This window comes from Sminthopsis crassicaudata, chromosome 4, assembly GCF_048593235.1.
Source record: "Sminthopsis crassicaudata isolate SCR6 chromosome 4, ASM4859323v1, whole genome shotgun sequence".
NCBI classification, from domain to species: Eukaryota; Metazoa; Chordata; class Mammalia; order Dasyuromorphia; family Dasyuridae; genus Sminthopsis; species Sminthopsis crassicaudata.
Genome location: NC_133620.1, coordinates 326,501,302 through 326,527,424, shown reverse-complemented (window position 1 = coordinate 326,527,424; position 26,123 = coordinate 326,501,302). Strand labels below are relative to the sequence as shown.

At 36.2% G+C, this 26,123-nt stretch overlaps 1 protein-coding gene across 1 annotated transcript in view; it reads left to right on the top strand.

Moving 5' to 3' along the window:
* The window catches only part of FAM20A (FAM20A golgi associated secretory pathway pseudokinase), a 71,141-nt gene that overhangs the window by 32,742 nt on the left and 12,276 nt on the right, over positions 1-26,123 (top strand). Inside the window, exons 2-4 of the mRNA XM_074260606.1 lie at positions 21,132-21,316; positions 22,175-22,225; positions 22,851-22,929. Of these exons, the coding sequence (XP_074116707.1) occupies positions 21,132-21,316; positions 22,175-22,225; positions 22,851-22,929 (315 nt within the window). The remainder of the gene's footprint in view (positions 1-21,131; positions 21,317-22,174; positions 22,226-22,850; positions 22,930-26,123) is intronic.

Genomic DNA, 26,123 nt, shown 5'->3' with positions numbered 1-26,123 from the left:
GTCCTAGAAGAGAAGTAAACAGAGGTGTTAACACTGAGAAGAGAATATCTTCACAGTGGGCAAAGATCCTGACAAGCAGCTATGCCAAGGAGAGAGGTTCCTTGACAAGGCATGGTCCTGCTTTGGGCCTCTGCAAATTATGACTTTAAAGTTGCCTCTTTTATAAGAAATCAATTGAATGAAAGGGGTATAAGAATCAGGAAGTTGAGGGATTAAAGGTGCCATAGTCTAGCATAATGGATAAATGGGCAACAGCTTTAGCAGCTGAATCTGCAAGCCTGTTTCCCTTGGCCTGAAACAAATCTCCTTTCTCGTGTCCTTTGGCTTCTAAAATGCTCTGGACCCTGGGGGTTAAAACCTCTAATGGCTGTTCCAAAGTTAGTTTTGAGGCCTCTTCAATTAAAAGGGCCCTGGCAGCCACTGCTCTGAGACAGGATGGGCATCCCAGGGAAACCGAGTCCAGTTTTAAGAGATAAACAACCTGTCTGGGATGGGCGTATCCCTGCCTGTCAAGACTGCAAATCAAGATATGACAGCCATAATAAGCTTCTCAAAATCTCCTAACTTTCTAACTAAAAGTTTGTGTGTGAAAATTTTCTCAGGAGGTCTGAAAAGAGAAAATTGGGTCCCCAATCTAACCATTAAATCACCAAGCTGTCGAGGCAGAGGAGAGGGCTCAAGCTAGGTCCTGAGCCCCCCTGTTATCCCCATTTTATAGGGGAGGGATAGGAGAGACCAGAGGGCCAGAGAGTCAAGAAGACCCTCCCATCTTACTGGCTGCCAGGTGTTGGACTGTTGTGGTGGAGTGAGGGGGAAGTTAACCAAGCCCCAAATTCCTGCCAGAGGGCAGGGCATTGGGGGGAGCAGCTCAACCCCTGTAGGTAGTCCCTCCAGTGCTCCTATTGCTTGAACTCAGGACAAGGACTGAGGAGTCTCCTTAGACAGTTTCCATGATACCTAGAGCATGAATCTTTGGGGTTCCTGGAAATAGCAGCCAAAAGTAAGGACATTTCTCCAAATTTTGCTTTAATTCCGTAGCCTCTCTCCTCAGCTAACCTTATTCCTATCATTAAATACTTCAACAGTTGTTTTTAAGGGACAATTTTGAGAGACCAAATCTGACTTCTGCAGCTTCCTCTGTATATCTGGGGCAGATTCATTAACATCTGCCCAGGACAGATCAAGGAGGGCATTAGCCTTGGACCCCTCAAAAGGATGGATGTGGTCCCCAGAGCAATGCCCAGGTTTCTCTGGGAGTCTGGGAGAGATTTGACACTGAAAGAAGTACCTCTGCTCTGACTGTTTTTCCCCAGGAGGCAGAAGTTGCCCTGAGAAGAAAATGTGCTGGGGGTCCCAGGATTTAGTTCAGGTGAGAGAGACATAGTTAACGAAATATTGCCAGACATACGGTCCTATTCTGAAAGGGATTTATAACTGCATAGGGATGCAGAGAGTTCCTGAGTCCTTAAAGGGGCTGGAAGGAGGGAGTTTGATTTCCTTCCACCAAATTTAAGCAGCACCCTACAATGCTGTTTTAATTTAAGTTTTTTAGGTTTGAGATCTTTCAAGCCGAATTTGTTTTTACCTAAGGAAGGATTTTTAGAAACAGATATTTTGTCCCATTGTTGCCAAAAAGCCTTAGTTTCCCGGACTCTATAGCCCCTCATCCATCTCTAGATGTTTCTAGAGATGGAGAGATGACAAAATGCTCCCTGAGTAAGGGGGCCTTTTTGTCAGAGAATGCAGGTGTTCTTATACCAGGCGTCCCTGAGAGAATTCTGCTTGAGCCTGGGGCTCTGAAGACTCAAACCTTCCCAGATATTTGAGTGTCTAGCTACAGAATAAAACAACAAGAAAAAACTTTACCTCATCCAAGTTTTCTTGGTTCCTGGTCAGTCAGGGAACCAAATGATACAGGCAGGGAACGGAAATGATTCAATTCCCAGTCAGGGAACCAAAATGATGCAGTTAGTAGCAGTACAAGAAGTTGAGGTGTGAGAATCCCCTTCTGGTCTGCACAAGTTCAACATGAAAGAATTCACGAACCTGAAAAGTTTGACTGGCAAAAAGAAGCTTTATTGACTCTGAGAAGTCAGTCCTCAAAGTGAGAGAGAAAGGTCCTAGCAGAGGAATTCTGGCAGAGAAATAAACACTGAGAAGAGGGTGTCTCTTCACATAGGGCAGGGATTCTGGTAGGCAGTTGTGCTACTTTGGACCTCTGCAAATTATGAGTTTAAAATTGCCTTTTTTTATAAGAGATCAATTGAATGAAAGTCCTTCAATGTTGTCACTGCCTCCAGGCCTAGATTTACAATTGAATGAGACCACTTAAGCTAAGTAGGAATGGTCCTGGACTCAACTCAATAGAGGGTGCAGCTAGTCCCACCATGATTCCCTGAGGCGGGCCTCTGCCAGAGGAGAGTTTCTCAAGAGTTCAAAGAGTTTCTCCCCCAAAATTCAGAGGACAGTTTCGGGGTTCCCCCATCAGGAGTGAACACTGAATGTCATGACTAACTTTCCTTAAATTTACTCCATAGCCCAAATCCCTGTTTATGACTGCATCTAATAATATTTTTTACAAGCTGACTCCATCCTTCACTTGAAGGTATATCTGCAAGGGATACAGTGTTTTTAACTCAGTCTTGTAGATGATAATAATAAGTTTGGGCTGAACCAGACACTATACAAGATTAGTCAAGTTCCCTGACACCACACATACATTTGCATTGGTAAAGGGAGTGGCCCTACCTATGAAATTACAGTTTCTTGAAATATTAAAGTATAGGTTAAACACAAGAAAAAAAAATTCAGAGTTTGCAGTCTCTTCTCATTTTTTTAGTGCTACCTTCTTAAAAATATCATCTTGTTCCAAATATATTCCTTCTCACTCCTTTATGCAGTGAGTCAAACCTTATAACAAAGACTTTAAAAGAAAGAGAGAAAAAAATAGTATCATCAAGACCAATAAACACATTGAATATATCTGACAGTATATGCAGCCTTTCACACCTATAGTCCTCCACCTCTGCAGTGAAGGGAGGGAAATGTGTATATGCGTGTGTGTCTTGTATTCTTTTTTAAAATACCTTTCATTTTAATATCATATTCATTTCCAAATATATCTCTTTTTCCTTCCCTTACTCAGTGAGCCATCCCATTTGACAAAGATTAAAAAAAGGCAGGAGAGAAGAAGGGGGGTAGAGGAAGGGGAAGAAAGCAGGTCAGCAAAACTGCTGAAGACATCAACTGATGTCTGAGAGTATGCAATATTTTACATAAAGGACCCCTTAGTATGCAAAGTGGAAAGCACTGAACAGTCAGCAAAATACTCTACTGACTTATCATTTCATGTACAGTGCAATGTTTTGTCTCCACTGCCTACTCCTCAGGCAGAAAGCTGAAATTTGTTTTCTGTTTTCAGAGTTTGCTTAAATTCCAATAAGGCATGAATCTATATGTAAAGAAAATCTTTATGTTTTATTAAATATAAAATTGGTATGCTTAATGAAAAATAATTTTGCAAGTACATAATTGGGAGAAGTGTGATTAGAAGTTCTAAGGATTTTAGTGAGTGTGGATATAGCATGAGTTAATAATGTGTGTGATATAAAAGCTGAAAACATTATGATTATAAGCTATGTATATGAAAAGCATGCTCATAAGAATAAGACAGATATTGGTCCCATTGTGCCCTACTATGGCCAGAGCATTCCTAGAGTTTTCTCTTTAGTTCTGGTCACAATTCTTTAGGAAAAAATTTCTATACCCAGCCATCAGACTACATGTTATAAGGATGATTAGAAGCAAATAGAAATTTTAAACCTAGAAAAGAAAAGCTTTACATAAGATATGATGCTTATCTTGAAATGTAAAGGAATCTCATGTTGAAGAAGGAAATTTGTGCTGCTGTTCCCAGAATATAGGATTGGAAAGACATCAGAAAGACTAGTAAATGTATGCTTAATGAAGGAAAATTTTCCTAACAGTTATAGACAAACAAAAATATTAGTGTTAGAAAGGGCTACTGAAACTTTATAAGCCAACTGGTATCTGAACAAGAATTCCCTCTACAACTCACACAATTAGAGATCATTAAGCTTCTTCCTGAAGACCACCAGTGAGGAGGAACCCACTATGTCCTGAAGTAACCATTTCTACTTTAAAAAAAATTGGACCTAAATATACTTATTCATGACTTCAATCCATTTCACTTGTTTCTGCCTTCCGAGACTAAGAATAATATACTTAATCCATCTTCCACAAGACAGTTATTCGGATATTGAAAGACAGCTCTCATATTCAACTATATCTCTTCTCCAGGCTACATATACCCAGTTTCACTGAACTTTTCTCATGTGAAATAGTCTTAAAAGTCCTTTGCTATCTTTTCCAGATGTTCTGGATCTTAATTTATCAATGCCCCTCCTAAATTAGATGCCTAGAATTGTACATAGTACTCCAGATGTTTCATGACCAGATCTAAGTATGGCAGGACTATTACCTCACTAATTCTGAATGTTATGCCTCTCTCAATTCAGAGGTAAAATGTAATTAAATATTACTATATTAAAATGCCAGTCTCTATTGAGCTTGCATTCCACTAAAATCTTCAAATTTTTTTCAGATGAACTCCTATCTAGACATACTTCTACCATCCTGTATTTGTGGATTTCATTTTTCAAACTCATGTGTATGACTTTTATCTCTATTTAAATTTCATTTTAATTCAACCCGTCAAGATCTCATTGCATCCCATTCAGTACGTTTACTAACAGATATATGTTGTTTTAAAATGTGATAAATTTATCTTTCATCTCTTTATCTAAGTCATAGATAAAAATGTGAAACTGGATGAGACTAAGTGCAGATGCCTACAGAATCCACTAGAAATCATTCTCCAAGGCGATATCAAATCATTTATAATTTTAGTCTGGATCTGGCTATTTAACTAGTTCTGAATCCATCTAGCAGATTATTCCACATCCTTCTATCTTTTCCAAGAAAATAATATTAAAGAATTTGTCAAATACTTCACTAATATAATGCCCCTGCTAGTTTACCTTCCCAACTCAGTGCTCAGAATTGTATTTTGAATTTCCAGGAAGGGTAAGAAGCCCAGGGTCAATGTATTCTCTGAATCTATACTACTCATCCTATAGCTCATGAGCTTACATAATTGAAGTTTGACCATAATAGTTATTCAATAGTTATAATTAGTTCAAAGAAAAGACTTTACTGAGGTAAAGTTATCCTTTTCCATTATAAAGTTAAGGCATGCTTTCTCATTGAAACACGCAGTATCAGTTACAGTTTTATAGTATGCTAGGAACAACGAACAGGCATAGTGACCACATTTGGCTAAGGCAACTCACCCTCTAATATTATAGGACCCCCAATTCCTCCTTCTTTTCATGGAATCTTCACCATGCTTCTCCCTATGGACACAAGCATCTCTGCTGAGGCCATTCACTTGGGCTGCCTGGGTCTAGTTCCTTGCATATTAGCTCTCAACTGTTAAGATATTTCCCTTATGAATCCACATTGTCTCCATTCTCTGCCTTTTATTGTCAAATTCCTTTAAGATGCTTCTTATCTTGAATATTGTCACTATATTCCTTCCCATGGACATCTTAAATTGTCTGGATTATTTGACAATTGAATCTATTCAATTCTGCAAAAGTTTCTCTGCTATATGTGGGCAAGAAGCTTGAGCAAAACTCAATGGGCTATTCTTCCTTTGCAGTAACAACAACAAAATTTGGTTCTGCACACATATATTGTACCTAGGATATACTATAACATATTTAATATGTATGGGAATGCCTTCCATCTAGGGGAGGGTTAGAGGGAAGGAGGGGAAAATTCGGAACAGAAGGGAGTATGAGGGATAATATTGTAAAAAATTACCTATGCATATGTACTGTCAAAAAATGTTATAATTATAAAATTAATTTAAAAAAAAACAAACCTCAATGGGCTATGAGAGAAGAGAAAATCCCCTCCCCTCTATTTCACTTCCTGCCCTTTGGTAAAGGTATGGAGATTACATTCCACAGAGTATTCCCCAGTCTTGAGCACCTTAAACTCTCTGACAAATTCAAATTGTCCTTAGTACCTAGTAGCTTTAGCTTTTTAAAGGATCTCTAGTGGGGTATGGCTGACTTTTTTGTAACCAATAGCCATCTGCCTTTAACCTAATCAAAGAAATGTTTCACTTGTTAAAAAAGAATGACAGTAGTAAGACACTTCTCTGTGCCTTATTAGAATAATACCTTTGTTATATGCCCCTTATTTTCTGTGATTACATGAACTACACTAAAATCTAGAAAAACTGTATCCATATTATTTCCCCCATCTATCAGTCTAATTGAATCTAGTAGATCTATCTGTAACAAAAAAGAAAACAGGTTACTTTGTCATGACCTGTTCTTTATTTTTTAACATTCTTTTTAAAATATTTTATTTCCCCCAATTATATGTAAAAATAATTTTTATCATTGGTTGTGTTTAAGGTTTGAGTTCCAAATTTTATCCCACCCTCTCTCAAATTCCCCCTCTCCTCGAGATGGTAAACAATCTAACTTATACATGTGCAATCACATAAAACATTTCCATATTAGTTATTTTGTGCAAGAAAAAAGAAAGGGAGGGAAGGAAGAAGAAAGAGAAAGAGAGAGGAAAGAGGAAGGCAGGGGGGAGGGAGGAAGGGAGGGAATATGCTTCAGTCTATGTTCAGATAACATTAGTTCTTTCTCTAGAGGTAGATAGCATTTTTCATCATGAGTTCTTTGGAATTGCCTTGGATCATTGGATTTCAGAGAATAGCTAAGTCATTCACAGCAGTTCATCATACAACATTGCTGTTATTGTGCACAAAGTTCTTCAGGTACTATTCACTTCCCTTTATATCAGTTCAGGAGTTCACCTGTTCTTGATGTTCACTAACTATCCTTTTAATAATATATTTAAGAAAGTTGCAAGGAATTGAAGCCAAGGTCATTGACCTTTGAATTTGAATAGGCCATTCTATTTTTGAACATGGGAATTTTTATCTTTCTCTAGTCCTATGGCATCTCTTCTGTTTTCTAACATTCAAAGAAAACTGCCAGTCATTCAATCATAACCATTTTTATCCCCAGTACCCCAGGATGTATTCCTCTGGGCCTGGTAATTAAACTCATCAGTAATATATAAGTGTTCTCTCAATATCTTCCTAATTATCTTGAGCATCAAGCTCTTATTAGTCATTTGTGTTATGTCCTTTCCAGTCCAATGATCATCCTGGAAGAGAAAACAGAAGCAAAATAATCATTAACTACCAAGCCTTCTTTTCATTGTTTATTATCCTGTTAATCCTGAGAAGTGGTCTTGTGCTTTCTTTGATTGATCCTTTGGCAAAGATTCCATTTCAAATGTCCATATAATTGAAACTTCCCATCATTTGCATATCATTATTTCAAGCCTAAGATATTTTCCAGGAACTCTTCCTTTTTTTTCCTCTTTCAATCTAAGTTGTCTAGAGTATGCTTCAATGACATTGTTTTTGTTTCTATCTCAAGTGATTATAATCAAAGTATTTTTCACTGTGCTTTCTCAATCTCTTTCCTATATTTCCTCTTGAGTATGTCTCCTTGAATATGTCTATATTAAAACTGCCCAAATATGTAATGAACTTTATTGGGAGGTAGTAGGCTGCCCATTGCTCAAAGTTAAGTGGAAGTTGGAAGAAAACTCAAGTGATTGTAGAATAGAAATGCTCCTTTAAAAATTGAGAAATGTTTAACAAAATAAATAAAAATACAATGAACATAGGTAAATGTTAGTTTGTAATTTTTATAAGTCAATATGTGGTTTACAAGGATTGCCATAATTATTATAGAGTATTTGTACTCCATGATAGGTTGGACTATCTGACTTATGAGGTATTTCACTTCTGATTCTATGATTTTATAAAGGGTGGCATAGGGAATAAAGCACTGGGTCTGGAGTTAGGAAGACTCAAGTTTATGAGTTTAAATCTGACCTCAGATACTTACTAGCTAGGTGACTAGCTGCATAAGTCACTGCACAAGTCACTTAACTTTCGTTGCCGCAGTTTCCTCATATGAAAAATGAATTAGACAAGGAAATGACAAACCACTCCATGTCTCTGCCAAGAAAACCCCAAATAAGGTCAAGAAGAGTCAACCACTACTGAAAAATGACTGAAAAAACAACAACATGAAATCATTAGATTAGATTATCATCAATGTCTGAAATCCTAGAATTTCATCTCACTTTGACTCTAGATTCCCCAAGGAAGTAGTTGGAAATGCCTATATATCTAGGCCACGTCTTGGTCACTATTAAATTTTACTCACAACCCAAATTCAAGGAAAATGGCTCTCCATTGCCCTTTATACTATACATATTCTATGACAACCTTCTAGGATTCTCTTATTATTTCCTCTTTATAAAGATATTTGACATTTGTTAGTTTTTTCCTGTTAGACTCAAGTAGTTGAAGCAAGTTCAGGCTTGAAACTCTACCACATGTGTCTTGAAGTATAGGGAGTCGAATATCTAAAGTTTTCTTTCTCACTAATACCAATGACTTAGCAGCTACAAAATTTTGTAGCAAAGTCTATAAAGATCAAACTCAATGATCTAACTCAAGATTTAACTGTTTCTCTATTTGTCCTTCAGATGTTTTCACATTCACTAATTGTGAAGCCTGTCAAGTAACATTTAAAAAAAATTTTAATGCAAATAATTTTAGAACTTTAGACTAGAATAGGAAAGAACTTACAGATCAACCCCTCATTTTACAGGGCAGGAAACTAAGACGCAGGGAAGTATAGTGATTTACTCACAATCATGACAAGTTAGTGTTCTTTCCATTGCAATAATAGTGTTATAATAGAATTCTTCCAGAAGAATAATTGCCTTATCCAAGAGATAAGCAATCAGAAGATATGAACAGTTTTCAAAAGAATAAATGCAAACTATCAAAAACTCTATGAATAATATTCCAATGAGAAATGCAAAATTAAAGAATTCTAAGGTTTAACCTTACATCCACCAAATTGTCAAAGATGATAATAGATCTAAACAGTACTTGTTGAAAGAGATATGGAAAAGTAGACACACTAATACATTGCAGATGAAATTGTGAATTGGTTCCACTATTATAGAAAAACACAACTTTAAAAAAGGAGTTAAATTATTTATGTTCTTAATGGATTACTTACTATCTAGGAAAAGGGATGGGGAGATGGAGGGAAAAATTTGGAACACAAGACTATGCAAGGATCATTATTGAAAAATTATCCATGCATATATTTTGAAAATAAAAAAACTTTAATAATAAAAAAAAGAAAGATAAATTTTTAAGTTCTTTGACTTGGTGGTTTCTCTGTTAAGTCTATATCTCCAAGGAACCAAATGACAAAGGAAAAGTCCCAAATAGACCAAAATATTAATAGCAGTATTTTGGGGGATAGCAAAAAAATAGAACTAAAGTAGTTAAGCAAAAACTGGGGAATAGCTAAACTCCTATATAAATATAGCAAAATATTGTTTTGCTAGTTTAAAAAAATAATTTGAGGAAGTCAGAAAAATTACAAATACTTTAATAAACTGATTCAGACAAAAAAAACTGTAACTAAGAGTACAACATATATGTATCATAGAAATTTGGGCTACTTCCTCAATCCTATCAAAATCAGATCCATTTAAGGCAACCAAATGAAGAAAGTGAACTCAAAGTAATTGCTACAAACATTTGCTCTCACCAAGTTTACTTCTTGGCTAAATCCAGCATGTTGTTCCGCAGGGTTGGATTCTCAGTAAACTTGGATGTTTTAGGTACTAACAGACTCCACTGTGATCTCCAGGTATTAAGCTTCTGGTAATTCTTCTGATTTTTCAAAATTCATAACCTGATTTGCTCCATCTCAAATACTCATGCATCTAAGATCAAGAAAGAACAAAGATACATTGAAATGACAGTACATGTGTTCATAGCCACATGGCTACCAAGTTGGAGAGATAAAACTAACACTATTGCTGTTACCATTTTTCTGTTACAATAATTTTTCCTTTGATCATGACCAAGGAAGAGAGAATTCATCCATTCTAGATTTCTTAAACGTACCCTGTTCCAATTTAGCAGCTTTTCTTCACCATGCAGTAATCAGACAAAAAGAGAGAGATTGAGAGAGAGAGAGAGAGAGAGAGAGAGAGAGAGAGAGAGAGAGAGAGAGAGAAAGAGAGACAGAGAGAGAGAGAGAGAGACAGAGAGAGAGAGAGACAGAGAGAGAGAGAGACAGAGACAGAGAGACAGAGACAGAGAGAGAGAGATACAGAGAGAGACAGAGAGAGAGAATATTAAGTGGGGAAGGAAAAGTCCCCTTCATTGTGCATTTCTGGAATCAAGCTTACAAAACCTTCACATAAATATTGTGGCAGGTTGATCATATTGTTCATCCTTTAAGGACTGGGTCCTCATTGGCCTTTCTTCATGTTATTCACACAATACCCATAGTAATTTAAAGGAAAGCAGCCCTAAAAGACATAAGAAATGTGGTTAATTTAGTGGCCAATCTTGATTTTAAGATTTTCCTTCTTTCAAAGGAGACATAAAACATTATAGGTACAAAATGTTGCCTATGCCATTAGACATAGTCTATCAATCTGTTTTTCATTAACTTTTTTGTCCGTGTTTTTACCAAAAGGAATGGTTCTATGATTGGAAGTTGGTAAAAAAAGAAATACACACTCACATATGAGTATGTATTCTAAATAGTCTACAAACCTTTGGCCTCTCTCATTTCTCAATCTATATCTTTTGCCTAGGCTCATATTTATCTTAAAGTTACTGAATATTAAAACATTGATTTTTTTCCAAAAAAGCAAAATAATTCATTCTTTACACATAATTTCTTTACAATATTGTATAAATAGCATTTAATATGGATTAACCAATAGAAAAAAAATTTAAAAAGGATTTCTGTGCCCTAGAGATACTGGCCTAGAAATAAATTTGGCATTTCAATACATTTTTTTTTCCACTTTACAGTGTCCTTTCTCTTTATTCCTGTCTTTGAATATATATTAATCCTGTTGTTCCAACTTTATAGCTGAGCAAAATGATATTTTTCAGGTCCTTGTAGAAAATGATGTGGTAAATGAAAAAGAGGACCAGGAGGATTCTTTAAATCCCTCTGTTTCCTAATCTTCTTTCAATCCTCTGAATCACTCTGTTCACCTTCTCTTCTTGAAGCACTCCCAGCACCTGGCTAATTAACACTACCTACTCCCAAACTGTTTCTGACTTCCCCTCATTCAAGAAGAAAAAAAAATATTTCTTTTAGCACCTTCCAGATGTTCTCATTTTCCCACATCTAAAGAGAAAAGGAGGAGCATATAGTTGCCAAATTGCCCAAAACTTCTACTTCTACCCCACCCTCACATTCACTCTCCTGCCATGCTTAGTCCTGTCTAAACAGGTCTAAAGAACCTCGTTAATTTGGCTACTGCTTTATTGTCTGTCCTAAGTGAACTCAGGGAAGGTTCAGCTAGATCCTAATTAATCAAATAGCAATTATTGCTTACTACTATGTTTGTTACTGTGTTAGGTACTGAAAATACAAAGAAAAAAATTAAATAATCCCTGCCCAGACGGAGTTTACATTCTATCAGGGAAAATGAGCATGTACACATCTTAGTAGATATGAAAAATATACAAGGTAGCATTTTTGTAGGGGGTAGAAAGTGAGAAGATTGGGACAAGTCTCAGAGGCAATGGCATTTGAATTGACTCTTAAAGGAAAAGTGGTCTTTCAACAGGCAGAAATGAAGATCATCATTGCTCTCCCAGAAGAGAGGAGGGTCAAAATTTTCAAGCTACTGAAAAATTAGAAATGATGAGGACTGAGGAAAGGTCACTGGACTTGGCAATTAAGACAATCATTAGTAACTTTGGAGACAGTAGTTTCAGGTGGGTAATGTAGTCAGAAGTCAGATTGCAAGGTCTTTTGGATGCTAAGGTCCTTTGTTTGCTTCATGAGGCACTAATGACCATATTTAATGGTTTAAAATATGGCCCACAAAAATGTTACTTTCAAATATAGGATGCTCTAAAGGCTTTTCCCTAAAAGCACAGTACTTTGTTATTACTCAGAAAAGCAGTCTTTTTTGAGATGTCATCAGCTTCTTGGTCTGTAGTCTCCATGACAACCACTCCTAATTGGTTCTTGCTCTATTCAGTGTGATCTAAAATGTTCAAATTCTATACCACAGTTACCTCATTCTTTAAAATATTAGATTTTAAGGATAGTGAAATTCACTGTCACCAAAAAGAGACCCTTCCCATGTTATTTCAATTCAATGAACAATTTTTTAAAGATATAAACATTTTTATTTTTATTTATTTTTAATAGTTTTTATTTACCAGATATATGCATGGGTAATTTTACAACATTGACAATTGCCAAACCTTTTGTTCCAACTTTTCTCCTTCCCCTCACCCCTTCCCCCAGATGACATGTATGACCAATACATGTTAAATATGTTAAAATATAAGTTAAATACAATATATATATATACATGTCCAAACAGTTATTTTGCTGTACAAAAAGAATCAGACTTTGAAATAATGTATAATTAGCCTGTGAAGGAAATAAAAAATGCAGCTGGACAAAAATAGAGGGATTGGGAATTCTATGTAGTGGTTCATAGTCATCTCCCAGAGTTCTTTCACTGAGTGTAGATGGTTCAGTTCATTACTGCTCAATTGGAACTGATTTGGTTCATCTCATTGTTGAAGAGGGCCACATCCATCAGAATTGATCATCATATAGTATTTGTACAATTATTTTTTAAGTACCTAATCTGCACACTATGCTAGGCTCTAAGTATAAAGTATATCCAGAATGAAACTCCTTCCCCATAAATGAAGTGGAATAAATATGAAGTGAAAAAATACAAAGAAATGTTGCTGTTCATCCTTCAGTTTCAAAGAGGACCAATGATATCATGGTTAATGTTTTGACATGCAAATAAATTGGATTTAAGAGAGGCAGAGTTGCACAAAGTTGTCATTGAAGTGCAATAGTAGACAAAATTCCAAGAGGATTGGTGATGCAGTGGAGAACTTTGGTGTCTTCAATGGCTGCCCAAGCTCTAAGCACTCCACAACACCTGCTACAACTGCCTTCCAAACCACTGGAACAAATTGTTCTCATCCACCCATTAGCGGGGAGTAATCTTCCCATATGCTTGGAATAAACACATCCTCAACAGTTAGCCTCAACTTGGTTTAACCCATCTGTTGAGAAGGTTTACCAGATGTGGCCACTTTGCATATTACAGCTTTTTGGAGCCACAGGTGACAGGTGGATGCATGTGAACACCAAAAGTGAATAAATAGCCCTGAAAAGGACTCAGCAAGTTTTCACACAGAGATGCTAGTCCTAGTGAGCACCCTCTACATCCCATATGTGTGTGTATTCTAAATTCAAAGAAATACAAAAATAGAGAGGAAGACACCAGAGTTTGTTGGGGGAGGGGGAATTTAGGAAAAACTTCATGTAGAAAGTGTCATTTGAGTTAAGTCTTGAAGAGAACTATGGATTCTAAGAGGGAGAAGGGATGAAGTGCCATGTGTGAGGAATGGTAAGAAGTCTAATTTGACTGGACCATAGTGGGAGTAATGTGTGATAAGAGGATGAAGCCAGTGTGTGAAGAGCTTTAAATGTCAAAGGAATTTATATTTGGTTCTAGATCAGTGCTACTTAATCTGGAGTCCATGAACTATTCTTTTTTCTTTTCTTTTTTTGAAGATTTGATAACTGCCTTTCAGTATATTGGTTTCCTTTGTAATTTTATATATTTTGTTTTATGTTCTTAAAAACATTATTCCAAGAAAGGATTTTCCATGTACCTGCAGAAGAGGTACATGACAAAAAAGAACAAAACTCCCTGTCCTAGAAGTAATGGGGATTTTTTTTTTTTAAGAGGGGTTAAAGAAAAAATTATCTAACTTATGTTTTAGGAATGTCACTTTGGCACGTGGAAGACAGATTAAGCTTCGGAGAAACTTGAGTCAAGGAGATTAGGAAACCATAGTTCACATGAATATTAATGAGGGGCAGAGCTAGGAAGGTGCTGCATGAATGACTAGAAGAAAGAGGTCATGGTTATAGGAACAATCTTCTGGAGAAGATTTGAAGGATAAATATTAAGGGGTTGGTCTTAACTAAAGAGGAAAAACATGGGAAACAGTGTCAGTGATCCTGAGATGTTTAGAAGAGAAGAAAAAATGTTCATGGCAGATGGCCTTGATTTTTCAGTAAAGTATGAGCAAAGATACTCAGCTGGGGGTGGGGGGGGTGGGAGGGACTCAGAGAGGAAGATGTGGGAGGGTTGAGGAGTAACAAAGTTTAGAATAGCCAAACCAACTTTCACAACTTCACTTAACCTCAGAGAAGTTGACTCACAGCTAGTCAGCATTTGAATCAGGATTCTAATTACCTCTTCTGACCCCAAGTCCAGAGTGTTGTGTTGTTTTTCCATTTTTGTTGTTCAGTCCTCTTTAGTCATGTCTGACTCTGTGACCCCTTTTGGAGTTTTCTTGGCAAAGATACTGAAATGTTGCCATTTCTTCCTCCGCTCATTTAACCAGTGAGAAATTGAGGCAAATAGTATTAAAATGACTTGCCCAGGATGTCACAACTAGTAAAATGTCTGAGACTAAATTTGACCTGAGGTCTTTTTGACCTCTTATCCACTCAGCCATCTAGCTTCCTCCTTTTCCATTTTTAATTATGCTTCTATTTTACTTCTGTTTCTATGAAAACTCTTAGGAATAGTTTGCTGACAGAAAATCCAACTGTGATTTTCTAGAAAGAGAAACTTAATCAGTTTCTCAAACCCTAAATTTATGCAAATTGATATGACCAGTGCACCCCCAACTCTCAAGGTTTCCCAATCTCAAAGTATACAATACCACTTCAATACCACTACTCCTAAGCATCCACCAATGTTACTACACTAACAAAGTGTTATTACTTTAAAGCAAAAGATAGTGCATAAGCTGCACTCTCCCTCCCTAGTCATATACAGAGGTACATTTAGATATTTCCACATCACTGGTGGGAAAGGGAATTATTTACATGCCCAGAAAACATGGGGGGGGAAATTTAAAAATATATATATCACTATCAGATATATTCGAACTCCTAAGGCTCTGTGTCCAGGATGGAAACATTTTATGCCTTTAATGACTTGCTAATATAGAACTCCTTCATACTGGACCATGAATCAGAAAAGTCTAAATTCCAATCTAGCTCCAGACTTGTGTTATCTTAAGCAATTCACTTAACCTATGTCTTTCAATTTCCTCAACTGTAAAATGGATAATAATATCACCTTCTTCTCAGGGTTGTTGAGAGGAGCCAAGGAAATAATATTCATAAAGTGCTTTATAAACCTGAAAGTGCTATATAAATGCAAGCTATCCTATGCTAGTCTACAATAGAGCTGAATTCTGCAGATCCTCTCTTGTTTCCTGCTGTTAGGGTTGCCTCTGACTGGCCTCTTCTTTACAGAGGAAAGTATAGTGTTTTGGGGTTTTTTGGTTTTGTTTTGTTTTGTTTTTTATCATAGCCCCAGGGACTCTCAATTTTCTTTGTAATTAAGACTCATCCTCTTAGTCACCCATTTCCTTTTTAAAAAAATTTGTTCTGAACTTAAAAAGTAAAACAAGCATTTCCATAATATAATAAATGGAAGGAGAAGATAATTGTAGGTGAAACTGCAAATATATTATGTACAAGTTAATATATAATAAAGTTATCATATAACATTTTTTCCCTTTTTTTCTTCCCTCTCCCTCTCCACTCTGTGTGCTTCTTCAACTCCAGCCCCTCTACATATGGCTCCCCACTTTCACAACTTAAGTGTCATCCTCTCCTTACTGTCTCATCCTCTACACCCAATCTGTTATGAAGGCCTATATATACATTTTTACCTTCATGATATTTCTTGCATATTTCTCTTTCTCTGTAACACTGCCACCTGGTATAAACCATCACCTCACACCTGGACCAGTGCTATTGTTGATCTAGCTGTCTCAGTTTTCTCCCAACTCCAAAATATCCTCTATTCAGTTGTCAATTTGATCTTCCTAAAAAGCACAGGTTTGACCATATGGCTCTCCTACTTAATACACTTCCATACCCTTCTAATCTTTTTACAGCTTATACTGCTCCCACTCACAGTCACTAAATTGAGAAACTGGATGTTCCCCAACAAGACTAATCATTTTCACTGATGATCCTCCACTCATGGAAAGCTCTCCTTCCTAATCTCTACCTCCTAGCCTCCTTCCAGCTAAAATCATACATTCTACAAGAAGCCTTTCCTGATCCTTCTAAATTAAAAAAAAATTATTACAGCTTTTTTTGTATATAATTTTTCAACATTGACCCTTACAAAAACTTGTTTCAACTTTTCCCCTCCTTCCCTCCACTCCCTCCTCTAGATGGCAGGTAGACCAATACATTGTTAAATATGTTAAAGTATATGTTAAATACAATATATGTATATATATTTATATAATTATCTTGTTGCACAAGAAAGATGAGATTTAGAAAGATTAAAAATAACCTGAGGAGAAAAAAAAATGCAAGCAAATAGTAACAGGGTGGAAATGTTATGTTGTGGTTCATACTCATTTCCCAGTGTTCTTTCTCTGGGTGTAGCTGGTTCTGTTTATCACAGATCAATTGGAACTGATTTGGATCCTCTCATTGTTGAAGAGAGCCACGTCAGAATTGATGCAGATGATCAGAATTGATCATCATATAGTATTGTTGTTGAAGTGTATAATGATCTCCTGGTTCTGCTCATTTCATTCAGCATCAGTTCATATAATTCTCTCCAGGCCTTTCTGAATTCATCCTTGTCATTTCTTACAGAACAATAATATTCCATAACATTCATATACCACAATTTATTCAGTCATTCTCCAATTTCTAGCTTGTGGCCACTACAAAAAGGGCTGCCCTTTCCCTTCTTTAGTATTTCTTTGGCATATAAGCCCAGTAGTAGCACTGCTGGATCAAAGGGTATGCCCAGTTTGATAATTTTTTGAGTATAGTTCCAAACTGCTCTCCAGAATGGTTGGATCTGTTCACAGTTCCACCAATAATGCATCAATGTCCCAGTTTCCCCACATCCCCTCCAACATTCATCATTATTTGTTCCTGTCATTTTAGCCAATCTGAAAGGTGTATAGTGGTATCTCAGAGTGGTCTTAATTTGCATTTCTCTGATCAACAATGATTTGGAACACTTTTCCATATGACTAGAAATAATTTCGATTTCTTCATCCGAAAATTGTTCATATCCTTTGACCATTTATCAATTGGAGAATGGCTTGATTTCTTATAAATTAAGTCAATTCTCTATATATTTTGGAGATGAGGCCTTTATCAGACATAACCTTTAGCTGTAAAAATGTTTTCCCAGTTTATTGCTTCCCTTCTAATTCTGTCCGCATTAGTTTTATTTGTATAAAACCTTTTTAACTTAATCGAAATTTTCTATTTTGTGATCAATAATGATCTCTAGTTCTTCTTTGGTCACAAATTCCTTCCTCCTCCACAGGTCCGAGAGGTAAACCTGATCCTTTTAAATTATAGTGCTTCCCTCTATAGACTATTTCCAATTTGCCCTGTATTTAGCTTGTTTGTACCTAGCTATTTGCATGTTGTTTCTCCCATTAAATTGTGAGCAACTTGAGGGTAGGAAACTGTCTATTGTGTTTCTTTATATCCCCTGTGCTTAGCACAGGACGTGGTACATAATAAGTGTCTAATAAAATATCAGTTGACTTCTTTTCAGAGAAGGCCTCAGACATTGACATTTTAAAATTCCTTTATTTCTGCCTAACACTGTAAGAACAGGTTGGCTACTATCTGATTTAGGGTTGGTAAATGCCTCTCAGCTCCTCTCCACTCATCAATGCCCATTTTGACCCATGAAAATCTCATTTTGGGAGTTGGATTGAAAAAGATTAGGTGAAACTGGTGAACTTTGCCCTACTTTCTTGCTGTTAACATAGCTACTGCTCTCCCAAGCATATGTCAGTCATATTTTGGACAGCTAAGCACTATAGTTTTCTCCACAGATGGGGTAAAAATAGAGAAAATGATTATATTTATTTACTACTTATGCTTTCTTAGCTTCAGAAAAGAATGAACATTAGCAGAAAAAGGGATAAGCCCTGGCAAGCAGAAAAGAATCTCACACAAATTCTGTGAGTATAGTTTTAGAGTCACAAAAGCTATTGCCAAGCCCATCTAACGTTCCCTTACTCCAAGCCTGTTCAGCTGGAGTAACATCTGAAAAATACAAAAATACAAAATTATGAAATTATAAAGATGATTATCACCTCAGAAGGCACTCAAATCTGGTTGTCATATAGCTCATGAAGGTAAGGAGAGTAATCAAATATTCTACCTGCTGCAATAGAAATCCTACCCATCTATTCATACTTCCAGCCTGTGGCCTAACATTATAGTAATTTGTCTAGCCAACAATTTTCAGAGTGTGATCCATGAGGATCCTGAGGCTATTTCAAGTGATCTCTGAGATCAAAAGTATTTTTATAATAATACCAAAATAATATTTCACTGTAAAAATTTTTTTTACCCTTTTCAATTATATATCTGTATGAAAATAGATTTTCTTTACATACTTTGACCAAAACAACATATCACCAAAAATTAAATGACCCATTGAACATTGAAAAGATTTGCAATAATATCTAAAACAAAACAAACAAAAAAGTCACTCTCATTAATTTATTTTATTTGGAAAGTATAGTTATTTTTCATTTTAATATATACTTTTTCATTGTTATTTTAAATTGACAAATATTTTTAAATTGTATCAGTTTTTATTTTATTATGGTGCATATTGGTAGATATAATCCAAATAAGCTGAAGTTCTTTAGGTTCTTCAGTAATTTTTAAGGGCATAAAAGGTTCTAAGACCAAAAAAATATGAAAAGTCCTGACTTAGCTATGGATGGAAGTCATATCGCCTGTGTTAAAGGGATCTTAGAGTTCATCAAATCCCATGATTTTTGTCAACAATCACAATTTCATGAAAAATGTGAAACCTAGGTTTATTGTTAGAGAAGTGAGCATGCATGTGGAAACCAAAGAGTTCACAATCCATACAAAAGTTTACATATTTATGACAACAGGACAAAAGAGGGAAGAGGAAATCAAATCTCCACCTAAAGGAGTGGGAAATGGAAAGAGAGAAACAAGATAGGAAAAAGACAAAATCCCTCTCAAAGGGAGAAATAAGGTGATGATTAAAGCCATATTTCTTTCCCTTAAGAACTGATAGACTATGAAGATAGGATGGTCTGTTTATTTATGACTCCTGGCTGCACAGGGTAGGAGAACTTTGTCCTTGGCACATTAGGGCCTTTTGCATGCTGAGTCCAATATTATTGGGAAATGTAGCAATTCAAAAGGACAAGTTCAGAGAACTCCTTAATTGTCCTTAACATTTTATAAATAAGGAAATTTTAATTTTGCAAATAAGGAAAATAGGGGGCAGCTAGGTGGCGCAGTGGATAGAGCGCCAGCCTTGAATTCAGGAGGACCCGAGTTCAAATCTAGTCTCAGACACTTAACACTTCCTAACTGTGTGACCCTGGGCAAGTCACTTAACCCCAGCCTCAGTGAAAAAAAAAAAATTAAAAAAAAATAAAATAAAAAAAAAGCAAATAAGGAAAATAACTTTCCCAAAGTGTCACTGCTAATCAATACAGATTTTTCTACATGTATTCAACTATTATCTCCCACTTGTTCTCAACTCAAACCAGTATGAATTTCTCAAACATTCTGTGTCTATATCTTCTCTCATTTTATCTCTCTACTAATAAAAGTTCAATACTTTAGAAATCAGCTGATTTCTATTATAAAGCCTGCCCATAGTGATCCTTTACTACCTTGGGTTTAGGTGTGGGGGTGTTTAATTGTTTTCAATTGTGTCTAATTTTTTATGACCCATTTTAGGTTGTCTTATCAAAGAAACTAGAGTAGTTTGCCATTTCCAACTCATTTTACAGATGAGGAACTAAGGTAAACAAGGTTAAAAATTTGCCCAAGGTCACGACAATTAGGAAATATCAGAGGACCTCAAGGTCCACATTCTACTGTGCCATATGTGTTCCTTTGCCCCAGCCTGAACCATAAGCTATAATTGATTTTAAATAATATTGTATTTTTCTCTATTTCATGTATGTAACTTCCTGTCTCCTCAAATTATTATAAGCAGGCGTGTGTTGGGACATGTTTAACAACTAGCTCTTCAAAAAGAAAAGAAAAATTTACTTGTGGACACACTTCTATATTTAATCTACATTATTAACGATTTCTTATCACTGACTTAAAGACAATTTACAAAACAACAAATCAAATCCTGCTTTGTAGCCTATGGTGATTTCCAAGTTATAAATGTTCACATTGAAAATTTGACAGATTCTAGAGCTGTCAAGCTGACTTCAGCCCACTCCTGACTGGAAGCCTTATTGAGGGCATCCAGATGCCCCAGTGGATGGAATGCTAGGCCTAGTCAGGAAGACCTAAATTCAGACTCTAACCTCAGATCCTTAGCTATGTAACCTTGAACAAATCTCTTAATCTCTTTCAGGCTCAATTTCCTTGCCTGTAAAACAGGAACAAATAATAACACTTACCTTCCAGTATTGTTGTGAAGATCAAATGAGATAATATTGCAAGGGCTTCCAAGCACAGTGCCTGGAACAGGAAGAACTATATAAATCCTCCTTTCCTCCCTTCCCTTCCTCCATTCCTCTCTCATCCTTTCCTTCCCCTCCTTTGCCTTCTCTTCTGCAACAGTGTCCAAGACAATGATGACCACATAGTTCTTGACTCTTAGTGATTAATCTAGGTCTGCTTTCTTCAATAGTCTTCTTGTGGTTCTTATATGATCTTTCCAGGTCCCATATCACAGCTATGATTCATTCCAGCTTTAGAATATAAAGTATTTGAATTTGGATTCTCCATCATTCAATGAAAAGTCTTAGTATCTTCTTTCAGACGACACAAGGCATATAAAGAGAAACTCAATCAGACCTCCTCAGAGGCCCCACTACAGTTCCAACATGACGCCAGCTGGGTCCAGTTCCAACTTGGTATCAATCGCCATGGATTGTACTCCAGATCAAGTCCCACCATCAACAAACTCCTTCATGACATGAGGCACTTCCCTACCATCAGTGCTGGTGAGGTTTCCTGGAATTTACCAGGTTTTTAATCAGTTTTTCACCATAGGGCCCAGCAACAGCCTGACCACTGAAGGGGAATGATTTGAGACACTTTATAAAATAACAGTGAGCTATTACATTATTAAAATGTTTTTAAGCTTATAAAAGAGCTATCACATTTTAAAATTTTATATTTCCACAGCCATTTGATGAAATAGAATACACAGAGTTAGAGCTGGAAGAGATTAGAGATCATCTTTTCAAACCCACTCATTTTGCTGTTGAAGAAACTGGATCCCAGAATAGGGAAGTGTTTAGCTCATTATCATACAGCTGGTTGATCACACAGCTGGAATTCAGTCCAGTGTTCTTTCTACGACAAGCTACTGCCTCCTAGGTATAAGGAAGAGTTTTAGTTTTTTCCATTTTAGAAAAAAAGGAAATGAAGACACTAAGACACAAGTTTAGAAAGTGTCAGAATCATGAGGTACCTGAAAGACCTTCTAGTCTAGTCACCTGGTTTTATAAATGAGGAAACCACAGCTCAGAAACTACTTGCATAGGAGCATATAGCTAGTATGTGGTAGACAAAAGATTAAAATTCAGATCTTTTGACATGTCCCAATCTGGCCACCGTATTTCCCTAGATAAAGGAACTTATCAGAGTTCACATAGCAAGAAATCAGCAAAGATGGGATAATAATTCACGTTTTCTTCAGTGCTTTCATGCTGTCACATATTCCACTGAATTACAGTCTTGAGACTAGGAGCAAGACAGGAAATTAGAGAATTAGAGGGGACAGATCATAATGTGTTATGTAGGAATGTCTGTTGTGTAGGCAAGATTGGTTTCACTCTGTTTCCTCTCCTTTTCAGATTACAGTCAGGATGAGAAGGCTTTGCTGGGGGTATGTGACTGCACCCAGAGTAAGTGACACACTCCCACCTCTGTCTGGCCCCTGTTAAGTGTCTTGTCACGGACCCTACTATCTATATAGAAGCACCGAAAGGCTTGGCCATCCATTCAGACGTATTAAGCACCAGGAAGAGTTCTGGCACATAATACATGAAAAATATAAAAGCTTGACTGTTTCAATAATAACAATAAAAGCTAAACTGAACACTCTCAGAAGTGGAAGAATAAAATCAAAGAGATTGCATACTAAGGATACTGGGGTTCTGCCTACAACTCTTAGAAGAAAGTCCCATAGATTTTTCAGAACAGTATGGAGACAGCTATGTTGTTTCCTTTGCCAGTAGGGGAAAGACAAACATTCCTTGAAGCCACCAGTATCCTGGAGATTTTCCCTATGGGCAATATAAAAGGCATCCTTTCCAATAGAGACATTTTAACTATCTGCTCATTACAGTGCCTCGAATATAACAGGAGCTTAATTAATGGTTGCTGAAATGAATTGTTTTAAGCTAAGATCCTAACATTGGGAGGGAGTCAAGCTATAAACCAGACCTGGTCAATGAACAAGATTAGGATCTGAATCTTAGAACCAGGAAACTTCTAAACTCATCCTTCTATCCAATGCCATTGTCCCAGTTGTGAAGCCCAGTGGAGTCCACTTGAAACTGGTCCTGAGGTTCCAAGACTTCGGGAAGGCAATGTTCAAGCCCATGAGGTAAGCACCAGCCTTCCCCACTTCTACTGTCTATCTTATGCTCCATTGGGTGTTTTCCTCAACAATTTCTCCTCATATTCGAGAAAAGCAGCAAAAACATTCCAAGCCAGTCATTTAGAGTTTGGCAACTTTCATGTAATATCCCCTAAGCAAATATCTATTAATCAAAAGAAGTAGATGTTTTACTACAAATGAACACAATCCTTCCTGTCTGTGGGATGGAAGACAAAGAAAACTTTAATGTCCCACTTAGAGAGACCTGGAGGAAATGCAACTTGTCCTTTCTTTTTTTTACAACTCAGAATGTACTTTCTTCTGAGAAAATCCAAAGATGCTGATTTAGCTGAATCCCTAGTATTTACCTATATTTACTTAGAGGAAAAGTAGAAAAACAGTGTTGTACAGGGACAAAGACTAGGAATCAAAAGATCTCAATCTACAACTGGCCAACTATGTGATCTTGGACACATCACTTAAGTTTTCTAGACTTAATTTTCTTTTTTTTTTTTTTTAAATGTCTCATCTGATGTTTATTATCAATTATTTTTTTTTCTTTTTTTTAAATTTTATTTTATTTTATAATTATAACATTTTTTGACAGTACATATGCATGGGTAATTTTTTACAACATTATCCCTTGCACTTACTTCTATTCAGATTTTTTCCCTTCCTCCCCCAACCCCCTCCCCCAGATGGCAAGCAGTCTTATATATGTTAAATATATTACAGTATATTCTAGATACAATATATGTGTGTAGAACCGAATTTTTTGTTGCACAGGAAGAATTGGATTCAGAAGGTAAAAATAACAGTTTACATTCATTTCCCAGTGTTCCTTTTCTGGATGTAACTGATTCTATCCATCATTAATCAATTGGAATTGGATTAGCTCTTCTCTATGTTGAAGAAATCCACTTCCATCAGCATACATCCTCGTACAGTATCATTGTTGAAGTGTATAATGATTTTCTGGTTCTGCTCGTTTCACTCAGCATCAGTTGATGTAAGTCTCTCCAAGCCTCTCTGTATTTCTCCTGTTGGTCATTTCTTATAGAACAATAATATTCCATAACATTCATATACCATAGTTTACCCAACCATTCTCCAATTGATGGACATCCATTCATTTTCCAATTTCTAGCCATTACAAAAAGGGCTGCCACAAACATTTTGGCACATACAGGTCCCTTTCCCTTCTTTAGTAGTTCCTTGGGGTATAAGCCCATTAGTAGTATGGCTGGGTCAAAGGGTATGCACAGTTTGATAACTTTTTGGGCATAATTCCAGATTGCTCTCCAGAATGGTTGGATTCTTTCACAACTCCACCAACAATGCATCAGTGTCCCAGTTTTCCCACAGCCCCTCCAACATTCATCGTTATTTGTTCCTGTCATCTTAGCCAATCTGACAGGTGTGTAATGATACCTCAGAGTTGTCTTAATTTGCATTTCTCTGATCAATAGTGATTTGGAATCTAGACTTAATTTTCACCTGTAAAATTGGAGAGAAATGGACTAGATGATCTCTAAGGCCCTTTTCAGTTCTTATATTCTATGGAGAATTTGGGGAATGATGGTTCTCAAAGGCTGTTTACTGAATTGGGACTATAGGCATCCTTCCCTTTTAAAATAGGGAAGCCTGACTAATTTAGAGTGAAGCAGTAGCAGAACAATTTATATAGTGACAGCATTATAAAGAAAAAAATAATTTTCAAAGACTTTGAAAGAACTCTGATCAATGTTAAATGTTAAAATCAGTATTCCAAAGGACCAGAGACAAAACATATGGCTTGATATGGACCAAAAATGCAAATAAAATTAATATTTTTATTCATGGTCAATGTGGAAATTCATGTTATGCGTCTATATACTTGTGAAATTGTCTTTCTTTTTTTTTCTTTTTTGATTCAATGGGGGAAGGGGAAGGAAAGAATGAATGCTTATAAATTGGAAAAAATGAGAATCAATGTTGAAATAAAATGTGCAATAATTTTTTAAAAATGAGTGATCCTGCTTTTGTGTATTGATATGGATCTGGTGTGGCTGCATAGCAAGTTAGGAGAGATTTTGTTTTGTTTTCCTTTTTTTTTTTTTCTTTTCATTTGCAGCTTGCAAATTATTGTTTAAATTTTTGTACTATTTATTTACATTTAAAATATTTTGTAGCCCTACAAAAGTACCCCTCCTTAGCTTACGAAATTATTACAAGGGCATTATCTTTCATGTTTCTGGCAAAGTGAACACTAAGACTAATATCCACATTTAATTATCTTCTTTATCTGTTAATGATCATTTTCATATTCCAATAATAGAAGTCCTGTTGGAACACAGGTGTTTGCATGTTGTGTCTCCCATTAGAAGGTAAGCTCTTTGAGGTCAGAAATCATGTTTTCACCTTTCTTTGTATCCTTAGCACTTGGCAGAGTGCTTTCTAGATATTAATAAAAAATTGTTGACTGACCTGCAGCCTCCTTAAAGGATTCTTTCATAGAAAGATTGTATTCTAGGAAGAACCCTGAAAAGATTTTAAAAAGGAATAGGTGCTCACATTTCCTTCCTCTTCTCCAAAGGACTGCTTGATATAGTGGAAAAAATTTTGAATTTGGTGTTCGACTTTAAAGTTCACTTAACTTCTGAGCCTCATTTCTTTCATCTACAAAATGAAGAGTTTGAACCAGAAGAACTCAACTCTGAATTCATAGTCCTATGAACCTTCCCTAATCCACATAACTCCTTTCAAAATAATCAGTTTCTTTTAAGACTTGGATAGCACTAGGAACAGGGACATGCTAAGTTTTCATCAAAGTAAGGAAGTCTTTTTCTGCTGAATTAATCTCATTCTGTTTCTTTGTTCTCTTCTGCTTAAACAGAGCTCCCACCAATTCTCTGAAGTCTATTTCTCAAAACCATTGAGGGTTGTTTAATTCTTCCAACTAATTCAGATTCTGTCTATCCAAGAGCTCTTAATGATGAAATTTAATTCTTCTAAATATTATCCTGGACAAAAACACTGAACTTGAACTTGGGTTCCAGTTCTGGCTCTGTAGCCAACTTCCTGGTGCTGGAGAAGAAGGAACCTGAGTTCTAATTCGGTCTAATTGTAATTTTACAACAAACAATGTTGTAATTCTACAACAAACACTGGCTTGAAACAGATAACTATGCTCTCCTGTGGTTTAAAAAGGAAATTTAAAA